The following is a 21,882-nucleotide window of genomic DNA, read 5'->3' as shown; positions in this document are numbered from 1 at the left end:
ACCAAATTTTCCCCCAAAATGTCACATCTTTTCCCCCAAATATCCCAAAATTTTATCAAATTTTACTCCAAATCTCCCAAAATTTTCCCTCAAAATTTCACCAAATTTTCACTGAATTTTCCCCTAAATCTCCCAAAATCATCTCCCAAAAGTTTCTCCCAAATGTCCTAAAATTTCACCAAATTTTCCCCCAAATCCCCCAAATTTTTCCCCAAATATCCCAAATATTTCCCCCAAAATTTCACCAAATTTTCCTCCAAAGTTTTCCCTCAAATTTTACTAAATTTTCCCCTAAATATCCCAAAATTTGCCCCAAAGTTTCCCCAAAATTTCACCAAATTTTTCTCCAAAATCCCAAAAATTTTCCCAAATTTTCACCCAAATCTCCCAAAATTTCACCAAATTCTCCCCCAAGTCAGCCAAAATTTTCCCACAAAATTTTATTAAGTTTTCCCCCCAAAATCCACGAAATTCCACCAAATTTTCCCCCAAATTTTACCAAATTTCCCCCAAAACCCCCAAAATTTTACCCCAAAATTTCACCAAATTTCCCCTTAATCTCCCAAAAAGTTCCCCCAAATCCCCAAAATTTCACCAAATTTTCCCCCAAAATGTCACCTCACCGCCCCCAAATTTTCCCCTAAAATCCCCAATATTTCACCAAAATTTTTCCCCAAAATATTTTCAAATTTCATCCTAAATCTCCCAAAATTTTCCCTCAAAATCCCCAAAATTTCACCGAAATTTCCCCCCAAAATTTCCCCACATTTTCCCCCAAATCTCCCAAAATTTTCCCTCAAAATTTCACCAAATTTTTCCCCAAAATTTTACCAACTTTTCTCCCAAATTTTCCCCCCCAAATCCTCCAAAATTTCCCCAAATTTTCCCCCAAAATTTCACCAAATTTCCCCCCAAACCCCCAAAATTTCCCCTCCCCCATTCCCAAAATCCCCAAAATTCCCAAATTTCCCCCAAAATTCCTAATTTTCCCCAAAAATTCCCAATTTTCCCCCTAAAATTTCCCATTTTTACCCCCAAAATTCCCAATTTTCCCCTCTAATTTCCCAATTTTCCCCCCAAAATTTCCCATTTTTACCCCAAAATTCCCAATTTTTCCTGCCAAAATTCCCAATTTCCCCCCAAAATTTCCCAATTTTCCCCCCAAAATTTCCCATTTTTACCCCCAAAATTCCCAATTTTTCCTGCCAAAATTCCCAATTTCCCCCCCAAAATTTCCCAATTTTCTTCCCAAAATTTCCCAATTTTCCCCCCAAAAGTTTCCAATTTTCTCCCAAAATTCCCAGTTTTCCCCCCAAAATTCCCAAATTTCTCCCAAAATTCCCAGTTTTCCCCCAGAATTCCCAAATTTTTCCCAAAATTCCCAATTTTCCCCCCAAATTTCCCAATTTCCCAACCAAAATTCCCAATTTTCCCCCCAAAAATTCCTATTTTTACCCCCAAAATTCCCAATTTTTCCGCCCAAATTTCCCATTTTTACCCCCAAAATTCCCAATTTTTCCTCCCAAAATTTCTCCCAAAATTCCCAATTTTCCCCCCAAAAATTGCCATTTCCCCCCAAAATTCCCAATTTTCCCCCAAAATTCCTAATTTTTTCCCAAAATTCCAATTTCCCCCCCAAATTTCCCAACTTTCCCCCCAAAATTCCCAATTTTCCCCCAAAAAATTCCCAATTTCCCCCACAAAATTCCCAAATTTCTCCCAATTTTCCCCCAAAATCCCAATTTTCCCCCCAAAATTCCCAATTTTCCCCCCGAAATTTCCTAATTTTTTCCCCCCAAAATTCCCAATTTCCCCCCAAAATTCCCAATTTTCCCCCTAATTCTCAATTTTCCCCCCAAAATTTCCCAATTTCCCCCCCAAATTTCCCAATTATTTTCCAAAATTCCCAATTCCCCCCAAAATTCCCAATTTTCCCCAAAAAATTCCCAATTTTCCCCCCAAAATTTCCCCATTTTTCCACCAAAATTCCCAATTTTTACCCCCAAAATTCCCAATTTTCTCCCAAAATTCCCCATTTTACCCCCAAAATTTCCCAATTTTACCCACAAAAATTCCTAAATTTTTACCCCCAAAACTTCCCAAATTTCTCCCAAAATTCCCAATTTTTCCCAATTTTCCCCCAAAATTCCCAATTTTCCCCCCAAAATTCCCAATTTTTCCCAAAATTTCCCAATTTTCCCCCCAAAATTCCACCAAAATTTCCCCCAAAATTCCCAAAATTTCACCAAATTTTCCCCCAAATCCCCCAAATTTCCCCTCCCCCATTCCAAAATCCCCCAAATCCCCATTTTTCCCCCAAAATTCCCAATTTCCCCCCAAAATTCCCGATTTTTCCCAAATTCCCGCTTTTCCCTCACCAGGTAGAAGGGGGAGCGCGGGGGGGGCGGCGGCTGCCGGCGGGGGAGGGGGAGGGGCCTCGGGGCCGGAAGGGGCGGGGCCTGCGGAGGGGGCGGGGACACCGATGACGTCACTTCCGGCTCTTCCTTAGGCGGGAGCGGGGCCTGAGGGGGAGGGGGCGGGGCTGCAGAAAAACAGAAAAAATCAGAAAAAATTAAAAATTTGAGCAATTTTGGGAAAATTTAAGGAAAAATTTGGAATTTTGGAGGAATTTAGAGAGAATTGAAAAATTTTGGGGTAAATTTGGTGAAGTTTTGGGAAAAATTACCAAATTTTGGGGATTTTGGAGAAAAATTTTTGGAATTTTTGGGAGGATTTTGGGCAAATTTTGGGGAAATTTAAGGAAAAATTTAGAATTTTGAGGGAATTTAAAGAGAATTAAGAGGAAATTTTGTGAAATTTGGTGAGGTTTTGGGAAAAATTAACAAGTTTTGGGAATTTTGGAGGAAAATTTTTGGGGAATTTGAGGGTTTTGATCAAATTTTGGAATTTTTGGGAGGAAATTTGGGGATTTTTGGGGAAATTTAAGGGGAAAAATTGAGATAATTTGGGCAAATTTCAGAAGAAAATTTCAGGAATTTTGGGTAAATTTTGGGGAATATTTTTGAATAATTTTGATAATTTTGTGGGGAATCTGAGGAGAAATTTTGGGGAATTTTGGGCAAATTTTGAGGAATATTTTTGAGAAATTTTGATTATTTTGTGGGGAATCTGCGGAAAAATTTGGGGGAAAATTTAAGGAATTTGAGAGAATTTTTGAGAGAATTTTTGGGAAATTTTGGGGAATTTTTTGGGGCATTTTGGAGAATTTTGGGAACTTGTTTTGGAATTCTTTGGGATCATTTTGGGAATTTTTTGGGCCATTTAGGGTCATTTTTTGGGGCATTTTTTGAGACATTTTGGGGCCATTTTTGGGGAAATTTTGGGACCATTTTGGGGTCATTTTATGAAAATTTTTCAGGCAAATTTGGGGAATTTTTGGGGTCATTTTGAGCCATTTTTAGGAACATTTTTGGGAATTTTTGGGACTTTTTTGGGGCAATTTTTCAGGCCAGTTTGAGGTCATTTCAGGAATTTTTTGGGGCCGTTTCAGGAATTTTTTGGAGCATATTTTTAGAATATTTTGGGCATTTTTGGTCCATTTTGGGAATTTTTGGGGCGTTTTTTGGGGGCCATTTCAGGAATTTTTTGTGGGGGGATTTTTGGAATTTTTCGGGCATTTGTGGGGATTTTTGGGGCCATTTTGGTGAATTTTTGGGGCATTTTTTTGCAATTTTTGGGGCATTTTTGGGGCCATTTTGGGGCATTTTTGGGGCCATTTTGGGGCCATTTTGGGAAATTTTTGGGGCATTTTTTTGCAGTTCTTGGAGCATTTTTGGTGCCATTTTGGGGATCATTTATTGGAATTTTTGGGGCCATTTTGGGGCATTTTTGGGGCCATTTTGGGGATCTTTTTTTGGGACTTTTGGGGCCATTTTGAAAAATTTTGGGGCATTTTTGGGCTTTTTTGGGGCGTTTTTTGGGGGCCATTTCAGGGCAATTTTGGGGCCGTTTCAGGAATTTTAGGGAGTATTTTTAGAATTTTTCAGGCATTTTTTGGGGCCATTTTAGGGCATTTTTTGGGTGTTTTTGAGGCCATTTTGGGAATTTTTTTGAACCATTTTGGGGTCATTTTTTGGGGCCATTTTGGGGCATTTTTTGGTAACTTTTGGGGCCATTCTGGGAATTTTTGGGGCGTATTTCTGGAATATTTTTTGCATTTTTGGGGCATTTTTTGGGGGCCATTTCAGAAACTTTTGGGGCGTATTTTTGGAATTTTTCTGGCATTTTTTGGTGCCATTTTGGGGCACTTTTGGGGCCATTTTGGGAATATTTTGGGGCATTTTTTTGCAATTTTTGGAGCATTTTTGGTGCCATTTTGGGGATCTTTTTTTGGGATTTTTGGGAATTTTTGGGGCATTTTTGGGCTGTTTTGCGGCGTTTTTTGGGGGCCATTTCAGGAATTTTTGGGGCATATTTTTGGAATATTTCGTACACTTTTTAGGGCCATTTTGGGGCATTTTTTGGGCATTTTTGAGGCCATTTTGGGAATTTTTTGAACCATTTTGGGGCAGTTTTTGGGGCCATTTTGGGGCATATTTTTGGAATATTTTGGGCATCTTTTGGGCATTTTTGGGGCATTTTTTGGGTGCCACTTCAGGAATTTTTGGGGCCATTTTGGGGCATCTTTTTGGAATATTTTGGGCATCTTTTGGGCATTTTTGGGGCATTTTTTGGGTGCCGCTTCAGGAATTTTTGGGGCGTATTTTTGGATTTTTCCGGCATTTTTTGGGGCCATTTTGGGCCATTTTTGGACCATTTTGGGGTGTTTTTTGGGGGCCATTTCAGGAATTTTCGGGGCCATTTTGGGAATTTTTGGGGCCATTATGTGACATTTTTGGGGTGTATTTTTGGAATATTTTGGGCATTTTTGGAGCCATTTTTGGGCCATTTTTGGGCGTTTTTTGGGGGCCACTTCAGGAATTTTTGGGGCCATTTTGGGAATTTTTCAGGCATTTTTGGGGCCATTTTGGGGCATTTTTGGGGCCATTTCAGGAATTTTTTGGGGATTTTTGGGCAATTTTGGGGCATTTTTTGGGCATTTTTGGGGCCATTTTTGGGCTGTTTTGGGGCATTTTTTGGGGGTCATTTTGGGGCACTTTTTGGGTATTTTTGGGGCCATTTTGAGGTGTTTTTTGGGGGCCATTTCAGGACATTTTTGGAGCCATTTCAGGAATTTTTTGGGGATTTTTTGGGGCATTTTTTGGGGCATTTTTGGGGCCATTTCAGGAATTTTTGGGGGATTTTTGGGCAATTTTGGGGCATTTTTTGGGCATTTTTGGGGCCATTTTTGGGCCATTTTTGGGGCGATTTTTGGGCTGTTTTGAAGCGTTTTTGGGGCGTATTTTTGGAATTTTTTCAGGCATTTTTCAGGCATTTTTTTGGCATTTTTGGGGCCATTTCACGGCATTTTTGGGGTGTATTTTTGGAATTTTTTGGGGCATTTTTTGGGCATTTTTGGGGCCATTTCACGGCATTTTTGGGGTGTATTTTTGGAATTCTTTTGGGCATTTTTTGGGCATTTTTGGGGCCATTTCACGGCATTTTTGGGGTGCATTTTTGGAATTCTTTTGGGCATTTTTTGGGCATTTTTGGGGCCATTTCACGGCATTTTTGGGGTGTATTTTTGGAATTTTTTGGGGCATTTTTTGGGCATTTTTGGGGCCATTTCACGGCATTTTTGGGGTGTATTTTTGGAATTCTTTTGGGCATTTTTTGGGGCCATTTTGGGGCATTTTTTGGGCATTTTTGGGGCCATTTTGGGGCAGTTTTTGGGTATTTTTGGGGCCATTTTGAGACATTTTTTGGGGGCCTTTTCAGGGCATTTTTGGAATCATTTCAGGAATTTTTTGGGGATTTTTGGGCAATTTTGGGGCATTTTTTGGGCCATTTTGGGGCATTTTTGGGGCGTAGTTTTGGAATATTCCAGGCATTTTTTGGGGCCATCTTTGGGCCGTTTTGGGGCATTTTTTGGGGGTCATTTTGGGGCACTTTTTGGGTATTTTTGGGGCCATTTTGAGGCGTTTTTTGGGGGCCATTTCAGGACATTTTTGGAGCCATTTCAGGAATTTTTTGGGAATTTTTTGGGCATTTTTGGGGCCATTTTGGGCCGTTTTTTGGGGGCCATTTCAGGAGTTTTTTGGGGCGTATTTTTGGAATTTTTTGGGCATTTTTTGGAGCCATTTTGGAAATTTTTGGGACCATTTTTGGGCCATTTTGAGGCATTTTTTAGGAGCCACTTTGTGGCATTTTTGGGGCATATTTTTGGGGTATTTTGGGCATTTGGGATATTGTGGCCATTTTGGGGCATTTTTAGGGGTTTTTTGGTGAATTTTTGGGGCTATTTAGGGAATTTTTTGGGGTGTATTTTTGGAATTTTTTTGGGCATTTTTGGGCCATTTTGAGGCATTTTTTGGGGCGTATTTTTGGAATTTTTGGGGCATTTTTCAGGCATTTTTGGGCCATTTTTTGGGGACCATTTTTGGAATTTTTCGGGCATTTTTTGGGCATTTTTCAGGCATTTTTGGGCCATTTTTTGGGGGCCATTTTTGGAATTTTTCGGGCATTTTTTGGGCATTTTTTAGGCATTTTTTGGGCATTTTCTCTCACCTGTCTCGGCCGTGGCTCCGCCCACGGGGGCTCCGGGGGGGGCGGGGCTTGGTGTGGGTGGGGGAGGGGCGGCCGGCAGCACCCGCAGCAAGGGGGGGCGGGGCTGAGGGGAGGGGGCGGGGCCTGGCGGAGGGGGCGGGGCGGGGGGCGGGGCCTGGCGCACCACGATCTTCACCACGCCCCGCTGTTCACCAGCGGTGCCGGAACTGCAAAAAATGGGAAAAAAATTCACCAATTTCCCCCCTATTTTCACCAATTTCTCCCAATTTTCACCATTTTTTCCCCACTTTTCACCCCAGTTTCCTCCAAAATTTCCCCAAGCTTTCTCTGGTATTCACCCAAATTCTTTTCCTATTTTTCCCAAATTTTTCCCAAATTTTCTGCTCAATTTTCGCCAATTTTCTTCTCTATTTCCTCCCAATTTTCCCCAAATTCTCTCATATTTTCATCCCAATTTTTTCTGTATTTTTTCCCAAGTTTTCTATCAATTTTCACCAATTTTCCCTCGAAGTCTCTCCCAATTTTACCAATTTCCCCCAATTTCTCTCCAGTTTTTATTAATTTTGTCCCCATTTCATTCCAGTTTTCACCAATTTTTCCCAATTTCACCCAAATCTTCATCAATTTTCAGTAATTTTTTCCCAATTTCCCCCCAATTTTCCTCCCAAATTTCCCCTGGCTTTCTCTGGTATTCACTCAAATTTTCTCCTATTTTTCACAAATTTTTCCCAAAATTTTCTCCTAAATTTTTGCCAATTTTCTTCCCAATTTCCTCCCAATTTTCTCGAATTTTCCCCAAATTTTCCCAGATTTTCATCCCAATTTTTTCCATATTTGTTCCAAGTTTTCTATCAATTTTCACCAATTTTCTCTCAAACTCTCTCCCAATTTTCCTCTCTATTTCTCTCCAATTTTTTATTAATTTTGTCCCCATCTCGTCCCAATTTTCTCTGAATTTTCTCCCAATTTCACCCAAATCTTCACCAACTTTCAGTAATTTTTTCCCAATTTCCCCCCAATTTTCCTCCCAAATTTCCCCAGGCTTTCTCTGGCTTTCACCCAAATTTTCTCCTATTTTTCCCAAACTTTCCCAAATTTTCTGCTCAATTTTCGCCAATTTTCTTCCCAATTTCCTCCCAATTTTCCCCAAATTTTCTCAGATTTTCATCCACCTTTTTCCATATTTGTTCCAAGTTTTCTATCAATTTTCTTTAATTTTCTATCAAACTCTCTCCCAATTTTCCCCAAATTCCTCTCCAGTTTTTTATTAATTTTGTCCCCATCTCATCCCAATTTTCTCTGAATTTTCTCCCAATTTCACCCAAATCTCCACCAACTTTCAGTAATTTTTTCCCAATTTCCCCCCAATTTTCCTCCAAATTTCCCCAGGCTTTCTCTGGTTTCACCCAAATTTTCTCCTATTTTTCACAAATTTTTCCCAAATTTTCTGCTCAATTTTCGCCCATTTTCTTCTCAATTTCCTCCCAATTTTCTCGAATTTTCCCCAAATTTTCCCAGATTTTCATCCCAATTTTTTCCATATTTGTTCCAAGTTTCCTCCCAATTTTCCCTCAAAGTCTGTCCCAATTCTCCCCTCTATTTCTCTCCAGTTTTTTATTAATTTTGTCCCCATCTTGTCCCAATTTTCTCTGAATTTTCTCCCAATTTCACCCAAATCTTCACCAATTTTCAGTAATTTTTTCCCAATTTCCCCCCAATTTTCCTCCCAAATTTCCCCAGACTTTCTCTGGTTTTCACCTAAATTTTCTCCTATTTTTCACAAATTTTTCCCAAATTTTCTGCTAAATTTCCTCAGAATTTTCTGTGAGTTTTCCCCCAATTTTCTCCCAAACTTTCATTATTTTTCTCTCAATTTTCTCAGAATTTTCTGTGAATTTTCCCCCAATTTTTCTCAAAAACTTTCACCATTTTTCTCCCAATGTTCTCCAAATTTTTCTCCCAATATTTTCTCAATTTTTTGTGAATTTTCCCCCAATTTTCTCTCCATTTTTCTCCCAATTTTCTCAGAATTTTCTCCCAAACTTTCACCATTTTTCTCACAATTTTCTCAGAATTTTCCTCCTACACTTTCACCATTTCCCTCCCAATTTTCTCAGAATTTTCTGTGAATTTTTTGTGCATCTTTCCCCAATTTTCTCTCCATTTTTCTCCCAATTTTGTCAGAATTTTCTGTGAATTTTCCCCCAGTTTTTCTCCCAATTTTCTCAGAATTTTCCCCTGATTTTCTCTCCATTTTTCTCCCAAACTTTCACCATTTTTCTCCCAATTTTCTCCCAATTTTCTGTGAATTTCCCCCAATTTTCTCTCCATTCTTCTCCCAAATTTCCTCAGAATTTTCTGTGAATTTTCCTCCAATTTTCTCTCCATTTTTCTCCCAAATTTCCTCAGAATTTTCTGTGAATTTTCCCCCAATTTTCTCTCCATTTTCTGTGAATTTTCCCCCAATTTTCTCTCCATTTTTCATTTATTTTCTCCCATTTTTCCCAGAATTTTCCCCCAATTTTCTCTCCATTTTTCTACTAATTTTCTCAAAATTTTTTGTGAATTTCCCCCCAATTTTCTCTCCATTTTTCTCCCAATTTTGTCAGAATTTTCTGTGAATTTTCCCCCAGTTTTTCTCCCAATTTTCTCAGAACTTTCCCCCGGTTTTCTCTTCATTTTTCTCCCAAACTTTCACCATTTTTCTCCCATTTTTCCCAGAAATTTCTGTGAATTTTCCGCCAGTTTTTCTCCCAATTTTTTCAGAATTACCCCTAGATTTTCTCTCCATTTTTCTCCCAAACTTTCACCATTTTTCTCCCAATTTTCTCAGAACTTTCTGTGAATTTTCCCCTGATTTTCTCTCCATTTTTCTCCCAAACTTTCACCGTTTCTCTCCCAATTTTCTCTTCATTTTTCTCCCAAACTTTCACCATTTTTCTCCCCAATTTTCTCAGAGTTTTCTGTGAATTTTCAGTGGATCTTCCCCCAATTTTCTCCCAAACTTTCACAATTTTTCTCCCAGTTTTCCGTAAATTTTCTGTGAATTTTCCCCCAATTTTCTCTCCATTTTTCTCCCAATTTTCTGTGAATTTTCTCTCTACACTTTCACCATTTCCTTCCCAATTTTCTGTGAATTTTCTCCCAATTTTCTTTTCATTTTTCTCCCAAATTTCTTCAGAATTTTCTGTGAATTTCCCCCCAATTTTCTCAGAATTTTCTGTGAATTTTCCCCCAGTTTTCTCTCCCAATTTTCTCAGAATTTTCTGTGAATTTCCCCCCAATTTTCTCAGAATTTTCCCCCAATTTTTCTCCCAATTTTCTGTGAATTTTCCCCCAATTTTTTCTCCATTTTCCCCCATTTTTTGTCCAGTTTTTTCTGTGAATTTTCCCCTAATTTTCTCAGGATTTTCTATGAATTTTCCCCCAATTTTTCTCCCAAACTTTCACCATCCTTCTCTAAATTTTCTCCTAAACTACTGTGAATTTTCCCCCAATTTTTCTCCCAAACTTTCACCAATTTTCTCTCCCTTTTTGTCCCAATTTTCTCAGAATTTTCTGTGAATTTTCCCCCAATTTTCTCTCCATTTTCCTCCCAATTTTCCCAGAATTTTCTGTGAATTTTCCCCCAATTTCCTCACCATTTTTCTCCCAATTTTCTGTGAATTTTCCCCCCATTTTCTCAGAATTTTCTGTGAACATTCCCCCAATTTTCTCTCCATTTTCCGTGAATTTTCCTCCAATTTCCTCCCAATTTTCCCAGAATTTTCCCCCAATTTTTCTCCCAAACTTTCACCATTTTTCTCCCAATTTTCTCAGAATTTTCTGTGAATTTTCCCCCAATTTTCTCGCCATTTTTCATTTATTTTCTCCCAATTTTCCCCCAATTTTCTCAGAATTTTCTGTGAATTTTCTCCCAATTTTACTCCCAAACTTTCACCGTTTCTCTCCCAATTTTCTCAGAATTTTCTGTGAATTTTTTGTGCATTTACCCCCAATTTTCTCTCCAATTTTCTCCCAACTTTCTCAGAATTTTCTGTGAATTTCCCCCATTTTTCTCTTCATTTTTCTCCCAATTTTCTGTGAATTTTCCCCCAATTTTCCTCCCAAACTTTCACCATTTTTCTCACAATTTTCTCAGAATTTTCTGTGAATTTCCCCCAATTTTCTCCCCATTTTTCTCCCAATTTTCTCAGAATTTTCTGTGAATTTTCCCCCAATTCTTCTCCCAATTTTCTCCAAATTTTTCTCCCAATTTTCTGTGAATTTCCCCCCAATTTTCTCCCCATTTTTCTCCCAATTTTCTGTGAATTTTCCCCCAATTTTCTCTCCATTTTTCTCCCAAACTTTCACCATTTTTCTCCCAATTTTCTCAGAATTTTCTGTGAATTTTCCCCCAATTTTCTCCCCATTTTTCTCCCAATTTTCTCAGAATTTTCTGTGAATTTTCCCCCAATTCTTCTCCCAATTTTCTCCAAATTTTTCTCCCAATTTTCTGTGAATTTCCCCCCAATTTTCTCGCCTTTTTTCTCCCAATTTTCTCAGAATTTTCCCCCAATTTTCTCTCCATTTTTCTCAGAATTTTCTGTGAATTTCCCCCAATTTTCTGTGAGTTTTCTGTGAATTTTCCCCCGATTTTCTCTCCATTTTTCTCACAAACTTTCACCATTTTTCTCCCAATTTTCTGTGAATTTCCCCCAATTTTCTCTTCATTTTTCTGTGAATTTTCTCAGAATTTTCTGTGAATTTTCCCCCAATTTTTCTCCCAAACTTTCACCATTTTTCTCCCAATTTTCTCAGAATTTTCTGTGAATTTTCCCCCAATTTTCTCCCAAACTTTCACAATTTTTCTCCCAGTTTTCTGTAAATTTCCTGTGAATTTTCCCCCAATTTTCTCAGAATTTTCTGTGAATTTTCCCCAATTTTCTCTCCATTTTTCTCACAAATTTCTCCCAATTTTCTGTGAATTTTCCCCCAATTTTCTCTCCATTTTTCTCACAATTTTCTCAGATTTTTCCCCCAATTTTCTCTCCGTTTTTCATTTATTTTCTTCCAATTTTCTCAGAATTTTCTGTGAATTTTCCCCCAATTTTCTTCCCATTCTTCTCCCAATTTTTCTCCCAATTTTCTCAGAATTTCCTCTGAATTTCCCGCATTTTTTCTCCTAATTTTCTCCAAATTTTTCTCCCAATTTTCTCAGAATTTCCTGTGAGTTTTCCTCCAATTTTCTCTCCCTATTTCTTCCAATTTTACCCCCAATTTTCTCAGAATTTTCTGTGAATTTCCCCCCAATTTTCTCTCCATTTTCCTCCCAATTTTCTGTGAATTTTTCCCCAATTTTCTCCAAATTTTTCTCCCAAACTTTCACCATTTTTCTTGCAATTTTCTCAGAATTTTACCCCAATTTTCTCTCCATTTTTCTCTCAATTTTCTCAGAATTTTCTGTGAATTTTCCCCCATTTTTCTCAGAATTTTCTGTGAAATTTCCCCCAATTTTCTCAGAATTTTCTGTGAACTTTCCCCAAATTTTCTCTCCATTTTTCATTCATTTTCTCCCAATTTTCCCCCATTTTTCTCAGAATTTTCTGTGAAATTTCCCCCAATTTTTCTCCCAATTTTCTCAGAACTTCCCCCCAATTTTCTCTCCATTTTTCATTTATTTTGCCCCAATTTTCCCCCAATTTTCTCAGAATTTTCTGTGAATTTTCTCTGGATTTTCCCCCAATTTCCCCAATTTCCGCCCTTACCTTGCGCGGCCGCCAGGGGGAGCCCCAGCCCGGGCGGGGGCGGGGCCGGGCTCGCTGCCCCTCCCCCCACCGGCGCCAGCAGCGTCACCTGGGCCGGGGGGGCCAAGAGGTGCTGCCCCCCCGCGGCCACCAGGTGAACCACGTTACCTGCAACACCAAAAACCAAATTTATTTCCATTTTTTTCCTCATTTTTCCCAATTTTTTCACCCATTTTTTTCCAATTTTTTACCTCATCTTTTTCTGATTTTTCCCCCATTTTTTCCCTAATTTTTTCCTATTTTTTAACCAATTTTTCACTCCCTTTTTTCTGCACCTTCCTCTGGTTTTCCCCATTTTTTTAAAGTTTTTTCCCCCAATTTTTACCAGAATATTTTCCTATTCCTCTTTCCCTTTTTCCCCCAATTTTTTCTCTCAATTTCTCCTCATTTTCTCTCATTTTTCCCAAATTTTGGGGTCACCTGGGCCGGGGGGGCCAAGAGGTGCTGCCCCCCTGTGGCCACCAGGTGAACCACGTTACCTGCAACACCAAAATTCCAGTTATTCCCATTTTTTCCCTCATTTTTCCCAATTTTATCATCCATTTTTTCACCCCATTTTTCCCCTTGACTTCTCCCATTTTTTCTTCCAATTTTTCTGAAGTTTTAACCAACTTTTCCCCCATTTTTCCCACATTTTTTCCAGTATTTCCCCAATTTTTTGCCCATTTTTTGCCCATTTTTTCCCTTTTTTTTCCATTCTTTCCCCAATTTATCCCCATTATTTTCCCAATTTTTTCAAAAAACTTTCCCCAAATTTTCTCTAATTTTTGCTCAATTTTTCCCCAAATTTTCCATTTTATCCCCAATTTTTTGCCCACTTTCCCCCATTTTTCACCCTTTTTTTTCCATTCTTTCCCCAATTTATCCCCATTATTTTCCCAATTTTTTCAAAACACTTTCCCCAAATTTTCCCTAACTTTTGCTCAATTTTTCCCCAAATTTTCCATTTCATTCTAAATTTTTTGCCCATTTTCCCTAATTTTTCAGGTTTTTTCCCCATTTTTTTCAATTCTTTCCCCAATTTATCCCCATTGTTTTCCCAATTTTTTCTAAAAACTTTCCCCAAATTTTCTCCAATTTTTGCTCAATTTTTCCCCAAATTTTCCATTTTATCCCCAATTTTTTACCCATTTTTCCCCAATTTTTCAGGTTTTTTCCCCCTTTTTTTTCAATTCTTCCCCCAATTTATCCCCATTATTTTCCCAATTTTTTCAAAAAACTTTCCCCAAATTTTCCCTAATTTTTGCTCAATTTTTCCCCAAATTTTCCATTTCATCCTAAATTTTTTGCCCATTTTTCCCCAATTTTTCAGGTTTTTTCCCCATTTTTTTTCCATTCTTTCCCCAACTTATCCCCATTGTTTCCCCAATTTTTTCAAAAATTTTCCCCAAGTTTTCCATTTTATCCCAAATTTTTTGCCCATTTTTCACCTTTTTTTTAATTCTTTCCCCAATTTACCCCCATTGTTTTCCCATTTTTTTCTAAAAACTTTCCCCAAATTTTCCCTGATTTTTGCTCCATTTTTCCCCAAATTTTCCATTTTATCCCCATTTTTCTCCCATTTTTCCCCACCTTTTCCAGATATTTTTCTGATTTTTTCCCCCATTTTTTCATTATTTTTTCCTATTTTTTAACCAATTTTTCACTCCTTTTTTCTCCACTTTCTTCTGTTTTCCCCCATTTTTTTAAAGTTTTTTCCCCCAATTTTTACCAGAATATTTTCCTATTCCTCTTTCCCATTTTCCCCCAATTTTTTCTCTCAATTTCCCCAAGTTTTTCCTCCAATTTTTCCCAAATTTTGGGGTCACCTGGGCCGGGGGGGCCAAGAGGTGCTGCCCCCCCGCGGCCACCAGGTGAACCACGTTACCTGCAACACCAAAAATTCACTTTATTCCCAGTTTTTCCCTCATTTTTCCCCAATTTTTTCATCCATTTTTTCACCTCATTTTTCCCCTTGACTTCTCCCATTTTTTCTTCCAATTTTTCATAAGTTTTAACCAACTTTTCCCCCATTTTTCCCACATTTTTTCCACTATTTCCCCAATTTTTTGCCCATTTTTTGCCCATTTTTTCCCTTTTTTTTCCCATTCTTTCTCCAATTTATCCCCATTGTTTTCCCAATTTTTTCAAAAAACTTTCCCCAAATTTTCCCTAATTTTTGCTCAATTTTCCCCCCAATTTTCCATTTCATCGTAAATTTTTTCCCCATTTTTTTCCATTCTTTCCCCAATTTATCCCCATTATTTTCCCAATTTTTTCTAACAATTTTCCCCAAATTTTACTTAATTTTTGCTCCATTTTTCCCCAAATTTTCCATTTTATCCCCATTTTTCTCCACCTTTTCCAGATATTTTTCTGACTTTCCCCCATTTTTTCATTATTTTTTTCCCATTTTTTAACCAATTTTTCACTCCTTTTTTCTCCACCTTCCTCTGGTTTTCCCACATTTTTTAAAAGTTTTTTCCCACAATTTTTACCTATTTTTCCTGAATATTTTCCTATTCCTCTTTCCTATTTTTCCCCAATTTTTCTCTCAATTTCTCCTCATTTTTCCTCCAATTTTTCCCAAATTTTGGGGTCACCTGGGCCGGGGGGCCCAAGAGGTGCTGCCCCCCTGTGGCCACCAGGTGAACCACGTTACCTGCAACAACAAAAATTCCATTTTTTTCCTCATTTTTCCCAATTTTTTCATCCATTTTTTCACCCCATTTCTCCCCTTGACTTCTCCATTTTTTCCCCGATTTTTCTTCCAATTTTTCTTAAATTTTTAACCAACTTTTCCCCCATTTTTTCCAGTATTTCCCCAATTTTTTGCCCATTTTTCCCAATTTTTCAGGTTTTTTCCCCCATTTTTTTCAATTCTCTCCCCAACTTATCCCCATTATTTTCCCATTTTTTTCAAAAAAGTTTCCCCAAATTTTCCCCAATTTTTGCTCCGTTTTTCCCCAAATTTTCCATTTTATCCCCATTTTTTGCCCATTTTTCCCCATTCTTCACTCTTTTTTTTTCAATTCTTTCCCCAATTTATCCCCATTGTTTTCCCATTTTTTTCAAAAAACTTTTCCCAAATTTTCCCTAATTTTTGCTCAATTTTTCCCCAAATTTTCCATTTTATCCCCAATTTTTTGCCCATTTTTCCCCCTTTTTTTTTTCAATTCTTTCCCCAATTTATCCCCATTATTTTCCCAATTTTTTCAAAAAACTTTCCCCAAATTTTCGCTCCATTTTTCCCCAAATTTTCCATTTTATCCCCATTTTTCTCCACCTTTTCCAGATACTTTCTGAATTTTTTCCCCATTTTTTCCCTAATTTTTTCCTATTTTTTAACCAATTTTTCACTCCTTTTTTCTCCACCTTCCTCTGTTTTCCCCCATTTTTTTAAAGTTTTTTCCCCCAATTTTTTCCACAATATTTTCCTATTCCTTTTTCCCATTTCCCCCCAATTTTTTCTCTCAATTTCCCCAAATTTTGGGCCGGGGGGGCCAAGAGGTGCTGCCCCCCCGCGGCCACCAGGTGAACCACGTTACCTGCAACACCAAAAATTTACATTTATTTCCATTTTTTTCCTCGTTTTTCCCAAATTTTTCTAAATTTTTTACCCTTTTTTTCCCAGATATTTTTCCGATTTTTTCCCCATTTTTTCCCTAATTTGTTCCCATTTTTTAACCAATTTTTCACTCCTTTTTTAGTCCACCTTCCTCTGTTTTCCCCCATTTTTTGCCTATTTTTTCCTGAATATTTTCCTATTTGTCTTTCCCATTTTCCCACCTGGGCCGGGGGGGCCAAGAGGTGCTGCCCCCCTGTGGCCACCAGGTGAACCACGTTACCTGCAACAACAAAAATTCCATTTTTTTCCTTATTTTTCCCAATTTTTCTCCATTTTTTCACCCCATTTTTCCCCTTGACTTCTCCCAATTTTTCCCCTTTTTTCTCTTTTTTTTCCCCTATTTTTCTTCCAATTTTCTACAAGTTTTTTTAAATACTTCTTCCACTCATTTTTCCATTTCTTCCTATTTTTTTCCCAATTTTTCTTAAGTTTTTAACCAACTTTTCCCCCATTTCTTCCACATTTTTTCCACTATTTCACCAATTTTTCAGTTTTTTTCCCCATTTTTTTTCAATTTTCTCCTCAACTTATCCCCATTATTTTCCCAATTTTTTCAAAAAACTTATTTTCCATTTTATCCCCATTTTTCTCCACCTTTTCCAGATATTTTTCTGAATTTTTTCCCCATTTTTTCCCTAATTTTTTCCTATTTTTTCATCAATTTTTCACTCCTTTTTTCTCCACCTTCCTCTCTTTTGCCCCATTTTTTTAAAGTTTTTTCCCACAATTTTTACCAGAATATTTTCCTATTCCTCTTTCCCATTTTCCCCAATTTTTTCTCTCAATTTCTCTCAATTTTTCCTCCAATTTTCACCAAATTTTGGGGTCACCTGGGCCGGGGGGGCCAAGAGGTGCTGCCCCCCTGTGGCCACCAGGTGAACCACGTTACCTGCAACACCAAAAACTCCAGTTATTCCCAGTTTTTTCCTCATTTTTCCCAATTTTTTCCAAATTTTTTACCCTTTTTTTCCCCAGCTATTTTAGCGATTTTTTCCCCCATTTTTTCATTATTTTTTTCCTATTTTTTAACCAATTTTTCACTCCTTTTTTCTCTACCTTCCTCTGCTCTTCCCCCATTTTATTTAACTTTTTTCCCCCAATTTTTGCCTATTTTTTCCTGAATACTTTCCTATTCCTCTTTCCCTTTTTTCTCCACTTTTCTCTCAATTTCCCCAATTTTTTCCAAATTTTTTCCCAGCTACTTTTCCGATTTTTTTCCCATTTTTTCCCTAATTTTTTCCTATTTTTTCACCAATTTTTCACTCCCTTTTTTCTTCACCTTCCTCTGTTTTTCCCCCATTTATTTAACAGTTTTTAGCCCAGTTTTTGCCTATTTTTTCCTATTCCTCTTTCCCATTTTCCCCCAATTTTTTCTCTCATTTTCCCCAAATTTTGGGGTCACCTGGGCCGGGGGGGCCAAGAGGTGCTGCCCCCCCGTGGCCACCAGGTGAACCACGTTACCTGCAACAACAAAAATTCACTTTATTCCCAGTTTTTTCCTCATTTTTCCCCAATTTTTTCATCCATTTTTTCACCCCATTTTTCCCCTTGACTTCTCCCATTTTTTCTTCCAATTTTTCTTAAGTTTTAACCAACTTTTTCCCCATTTTTTCCCACATTTTTTCTAATATTTCCTCAATTTTTTGCCCATTTTTTCAGGTTTTCGCCCCTTTTTTTTTTCCATTCTTTCCCCAATTTATCCCCATTATTTTCCCAATTTTTTCAAAAAACTTTCCCTAAATTTTACCTAATTTTTGCTCAATTTTTCCATTTTATCCCCATTTTTTTGCCCACTTTCCCCCATTTTTTCCCTTTTATTTTTCAATTCTTTCCCCAATTTATCCCCATTGTTTTCCCATTTTTTTCTAAAAACTTTCCCCAAATTTTCCCTAATTTTTGCTCAATTTTTCCCCGAATTTTCCATTTCATCCTAAATTTTTTGCCCATTTTTCCCCATTTTTTCAGGTTTTTTCCCCTTTTTTTTTTAAATCCTTCCCCAATTTATCCCCATTGGTTTCCCAATTTTTTTGAAAAACTTTCCCCAAAGTTTTGCTAAATTTTTCCCCAAATTTTCCATTTTATCCCCTTTTTTCCCCACCTTTTCCAGATATTTTTCTGAATTTTTTCCCCATTTTTTCCCTATTTTTTAACCAATTTTTCACTCCTTTTTTCTCCACCTTCCCCTTTTTTCCCCCATTTTTTTAAAGTTTTTTCCCCCAATTTTTGCCTAATTTAATCCCAAACCGCCCCAAAATTCCCAAATTTTCCCTCAAAACCCCAAAAATTCCCAAATTTCACCAAAAATCCCCCCAAAAAACCCCAAAATTCCCAAATTCCTCCCCAAAAAATTCCCTTAAAATCCAAATAAAACCCTAAAAATCCCCAAATTTTTTTCCTAAACCTCTTCAAAATCCTCAATTTTTTTCCTAAAATCCCCAAACTTTCCCTCCACACCCGAAAAATCCCAAAAAAATCCTAAAAATTCCCAAAAAAAACCCCCAAAATCCCCAAAAATTTCAAATAAAACCCCAAAAATCTCCCCGAAAATCCCCAGTTTTTTTCCCAAAAAACCAAAATTTCTGCAGAAATCTCCCCAAAACCCCCAAATTTTCCCTCCAAACCCAAAAAATTCCCAAATTTCCCCAAAAGTAAAAAAAAAAACCCAAAAAATTCCCAAATTTCCCCAAAAAATTCCCCAAAATTCCTCCAAATTTTGGACTCACGTGCGAGCCCCCGGCCGGGGGGCGGGGCCAAGGCCAGATGACGTAATGGGGGGGCGGGGCCAAGCGTGACTTTGCTGCCCTGGAGCTGCAGCGTCAGAGGGGGCGGGGCCGAGGCCGGAGGGGGCGTGGCCACAGCGGCGGGGGGGAGGGGCGAGGTTTTGGCCACGCCCCCCGGAGGGGCGGGGCGATGCTGGGCCAGGGCCGCCAATTGGCCGAGGCTGACGACTTCTCCCGCTGGAAAAAAATGCAAATTTTATGCAAATTTTAATTTGAAAATTCTTAATTGGGGGGTGGGGAAGGTGGGGGAGGGGTACCTGGAAAATTTTACAAATTACTTCAGAGATTCTAAAACTTGAAAAGAGCATTCATGCAAATGAGATGTAAATGAGATTCAAATAAAAAAAGGATTTTTGGGGAAGGAATTTGAGAAGGATGGGGGGAAATTTTCATAAAATTTAAGGCAATTTAAAGAAAAAATCTACATAAATATTTTAGTGATTATGAAAGCTTGAAAAGAACTTTCATGCAAATGAGATGCAGATTAGATGCAAATGAAACGGGATTTTTAGAAAGGAATCTGGAAAATATTTAGAAAATTTTTCATGAAATTTAGGCTAATTAATTAAAGAAAAGTTTACATTATTGTTTTAGAGACCAAGAAAGTTAGAAAATTATACTTATGAGATGCAAATGAAAAAGGACTTTTGAGGAAGGAATTTGAGAAAGATTTGGGGGAAATTTCGATAAAATTTGACGTAACTTAAGGCAAAAACTTACGTAATTATTTTAGGGCTTGAAAAACCTTATAAAGAACACTCATGCAAATGAGATGCAAATAAAAATATTTTTGGGGAAAAAATTTGAGAAAGATTTGGGGAAAAATTTTGATAAAATTGGTGGAAATTTAAAGAAAAAAATTTGCATAATTATATGAGGGTTTGAGAAAGGTTATAAAGAACACCCATGCAAATGAGATGCAAATGAGGGGGCGTGGCTTACAGGGCAGCCGGGCCTGCATGTCCGGGGCCAGCAGGAGCCGCTGGGGCAGCGCGAACGTGGCCACGCCCCCCACGGGAGGGGGCGGGGCCGGCCCCGCCCCTTTGCCCATATTCGGTGTGGGCGTGGCCACGGGGGCGGGGCTTCCTGCCGGGGTGGGCGTGGCCAATGAAGCAGCCGGGAGAGCTGGGGGAGAAATAAATCAATTAGGCCACGCCCACCTCATTTAAATATAAAGTTCTACCCCTAATTAGGCACCGCCCACCATTCTCCCAACCTTTAATTAAATCCCTTTTAATTAAACCATTCTTAATTAAGCCCTGCCCCTTCCTAATTAAATCCCACTACATGCTAATTAAGTCCTACATCTCTAAATTAACCCAATCTCCCTAATTAACTACCCTATCCCTAATTAATTAATTAATTCCACCACTAATTAAGCCTACCACAAATTATTAGCCCCACCCTTATAATTAACCCCTTCCCTAATAATTAATTAAACCCACCTCTAAATTACCCTACCCCTAATTAACACCCAGCCCTAATAACCCCACCGCTAATTAAGCTCACCATTAATTAGCCCCACGCAATTAAAAATTGTTTTTAATTAACCCCAGCCTTAATTAACCCCAGCCGTAATTAACCTCAGCCTGAATTAATTAACCCCACCGCTAATTAACCCCAGCCCTAATTAACCTCAGCCCTAATTAGTTAACCCCTCCCCCATTAACTAATCCCACCCCTAATTATTCTCACCTAATTAAACTCATCTTTAACTAACATCACTCCTAATTAACTTCCAGTCCTAAATAATTAATCATACCCTTAATTAATTACCCTCACCTTTAATTAACCCCACCCCTAATTAGCCCCATCTAATTAACTCCCAGCCCTAATTAATTAACACCACGTCTATTTACTTTCCTCTCTTATTTATCCCCATGTAATTACCTGCACCTAATTAAGCCAACCATTAGTTAACCCACAGCCGTAAATAATTAACCATGCCCCTAATTAATTACCATCACCTTTTATTAAACCCACGCCTAATTAGCCCCACCTAATTAAACTGAACCCTACGTAATTAACTCCACCGCTAATTAACTCCACCTAATTAACTCCCAGCCCTAATTAACTAACGCCACCCTAACTAATTACCATGCCCCTAATTAATCCCGCCTAATTAAGTTCATCTTCAATTAAGCCCACCACAATTAACCCACAGCCCAAATTAATTAACCCCACCACTAATTAATTAAATCCACCCCAAATTAATTACACAACGCCAAGCCTAATTAACAACACCCATAATTAGTAAGTCCCACCCATTATTAATTAACCCCACCCCAAGTAATCAATCAACCCCACCCCTAATTAACAAACAACCCCCACCCCTAATTAACAAACAAACCCCACCCCAAAGAATTAACTGTTCATTAATTAAGCCCCACCCCCTCACCGTGGGCGGGCCCTCCGGGGGGCGGAGCCAGCAGAGTGGGCGTGGCCCGGGGCGGGGCCAGCGCCAATCCCAGCCCCAGGTTCAGCCCCGCCCCCTGCGTCGTCACCAAGGGGGCGGGGCCAGCGCTGGGGGCGTGGCTTAGTGTGACGAGAGGCGGGGCTTGCACCAGCATAGGGGCGGGGCTTGGAGCAGAGAGGGCAGGGCTTGGCGTGGAGGGGGCGGGGCTCGGCGAGGCCACGCCCCCGGGGGCGGGGCGAGGGGAGGGGAGGAGCAAAACCGCCCTTGGCTCCGCCTTCGGCACCGGCTGCAGCATCCTGGGGGAAAGGGGCGGGGTCAGGGCGGGACACGCCCACAGGTGTGGCCATATTTGGGCACAAATACCTAGGCCACGCCCATAAGGGTCCCCAGGTAAACCCAAATCCCCATTTTTAACCCCAAAATCCCCATTTTCCACCCAAATTTCCCGGGGTTTTTTCCCTTTATCCCCTCCCAGGTGTGCCCAGGTGTGCCAGCTGTGCCAGCTGTGCCCAGGTAACCCCAAATCCCCATTTTTAACCCCAAAATCCCCTTTCTTCACCCCACAATCCCCATTTTTAATACAAAAATCCCCATATTTCACCCCAAAATCCCCATATTTCACCCCAAAATCTCCATTTTCCACCCAAATTTCCCGGGGTTTTTTTG

General features: G+C 38.9%; 1 protein-coding gene across 1 annotated transcript in view; it reads right to left on the bottom strand.

Moving 5' to 3' along the window:
• Nucleotides 1-21,882, bottom strand: part of SRCAP (Snf2 related CREBBP activator protein) — a 149,385-nt gene that overhangs the window by 34,504 nt on the left and 92,999 nt on the right. Inside the window, 7 exon segments of the mRNA XM_074558047.1 lie at nt 2,379-2,542; nt 6,628-6,810; nt 6,813-6,833; nt 12,375-12,521; nt 18,744-18,977; nt 19,743-19,925; nt 21,199-21,512. Coding sequence (XP_074414148.1) covers nt 2,379-2,542; nt 6,628-6,810; nt 6,813-6,833; nt 12,375-12,521; nt 18,744-18,977; nt 19,743-19,925; nt 21,199-21,512 — 1,246 coding nt within the window.

This window comes from Zonotrichia albicollis, chromosome 24, assembly GCF_047830755.1.
Source record: "Zonotrichia albicollis isolate bZonAlb1 chromosome 24, bZonAlb1.hap1, whole genome shotgun sequence".
Taxonomy (NCBI): domain Eukaryota; kingdom Metazoa; phylum Chordata; class Aves; order Passeriformes; family Passerellidae; genus Zonotrichia; species Zonotrichia albicollis.
This window is presented reverse-complemented; position numbering and strand designations above follow the sequence as displayed.